This window comes from Helianthus annuus, chromosome 6 (genome assembly GCF_002127325.2).
Source record: "Helianthus annuus cultivar XRQ/B chromosome 6, HanXRQr2.0-SUNRISE, whole genome shotgun sequence".
In the NCBI taxonomy this organism is placed as follows: domain Eukaryota; kingdom Viridiplantae; phylum Streptophyta; class Magnoliopsida; order Asterales; family Asteraceae; genus Helianthus; species Helianthus annuus.
Genome location: NC_035438.2, coordinates 146,066,739 through 146,068,210, shown reverse-complemented (window position 1 = coordinate 146,068,210; position 1,472 = coordinate 146,066,739). Strand labels below are relative to the sequence as shown.

The 1,472-nt window shown below is 32.7% G+C and overlaps 1 protein-coding gene across 1 annotated transcript; it reads right to left on the bottom strand.

Moving 5' to 3' along the window:
- Positions 1 to 704: 704 nt before the first annotated feature.
- LOC110945117 lies at positions 705 to 1,265 on the bottom strand. Its single transcript, XM_022186755.1, has one exon. The coding sequence runs from the start codon at positions 1,263 to 1,265 to the stop codon at positions 705 to 707; it is 561 nt and encodes a 186-aa protein (XP_022042447.1).
- Between the last annotated feature and the right edge of the window lie 207 nt (positions 1,266 to 1,472).

The following is a 1,472-nucleotide window of genomic DNA, read 5'->3' as shown; positions in this document are numbered from 1 at the left end:
ACAATCTTGATATGCATAAGTTTGTTGCTTCTTTAAAAGGTTATAATTATTATTTACTTATGGATAATTATAATTAAGTTATTAATAATTATATTAATTTACAAGCGAATTTAATATGAAATTAATTATGAATTTTCTAAATAAACTTATCTTTTACTTAAAAGTTTATATTAGTTTCGAAGCCAAGAAAAAATGAAAAACAAAGTAAAATGCTATAATAAGTAAATTGTATATCAAAGTTCATTTTTAAAGGCATATGTTGATGACTGTATGTATAAACTAATTACAGATTTATTCAATCCATATAATAAACAAGTTTATTTAGCTCGTGCAATGCACGTTTTTTAAAGATGTAACTTTTTTATATTATTTACTATATTAAATTATATTTATTCAACACATATAATACACAGGTTGTATCTAGATAAAAAAAAATTATTTGTATGATAGATGAGAGAGGAAGAGGAAAAGGGGCGAGAGATATATATTTAAAGCTCAAAATAAGCTAAATGTAAAAAGGTTGAAATAAAAGCTAAATGTAAAAGGATTGAAATAGTACATTTTGGTTTCTATAAATTGATTAAATTGGGTTTTTTCTACAAACAAAATTCCAGATTTAACATTCCCCATGTACAAAAAAAAAAAAAAAAAAAAAGCCTCAAAAACATCTGTACATCATCACGACCGGTTAACAAATCGGAAACTCATGTCATGGATTGCAACTCCTCACACCCTTCGTTTTCGTATATTGTAGACAATCGAATGGTAGCCAACCGAGCTTTCTTTGAAGAATATCTCCGGCGGATGGATCCAGACCTGGACACTCGTAAGCCACCAATACTCTGCTTCTGCGGCTGCTTATATGGAACGTTGTTTTCATCATTAGTGAAATGAGTTGTTTCCAAAGGCGATATACGAGCCTTGTTCTTGTTCTTGTTCCTTTTGTGCGAGTAATGTGAATCAAGAGCAAGACTGGCTCTATGTGCAAGCGCAGCCATCTCTGAGGCAGTAAGACGGCGATTAAGCATTGGGTTTTGTAGAATAAAGTAAATCTGACCCGCATCAAGCTGGTCTTCTGGATCCAAGGCAGGGATACGTTGGTCGCAGTACAAGGTGTCCGAATTACAGAGAAAGGAAGAAGAGTTTTCAAATTGTAGTACCTCGGAGACAAAGATAGGTGTCGGGTACTGGATTAGTTCGCCTTTGAGTGATACAACAAAGGCACAAGCCGACTTATCGATCGAGGAAGATACACAAGCACCCATGTCTATATGATTTATCAGAGAGAATATGGGGAGATGAGTGAGGGGTGGTTGTTATTTATATGAATCATTGTGTTGGGCCAAATATAAATAATCAAAGTAGGAATGTGTATTGAAGCTTCGAATTCTAAAAGCATATCTATATATTATATGTTATATGTTGTTGCAGGAATATGATGAACGTGAGTTATTGTCGGATCCAATATGTTA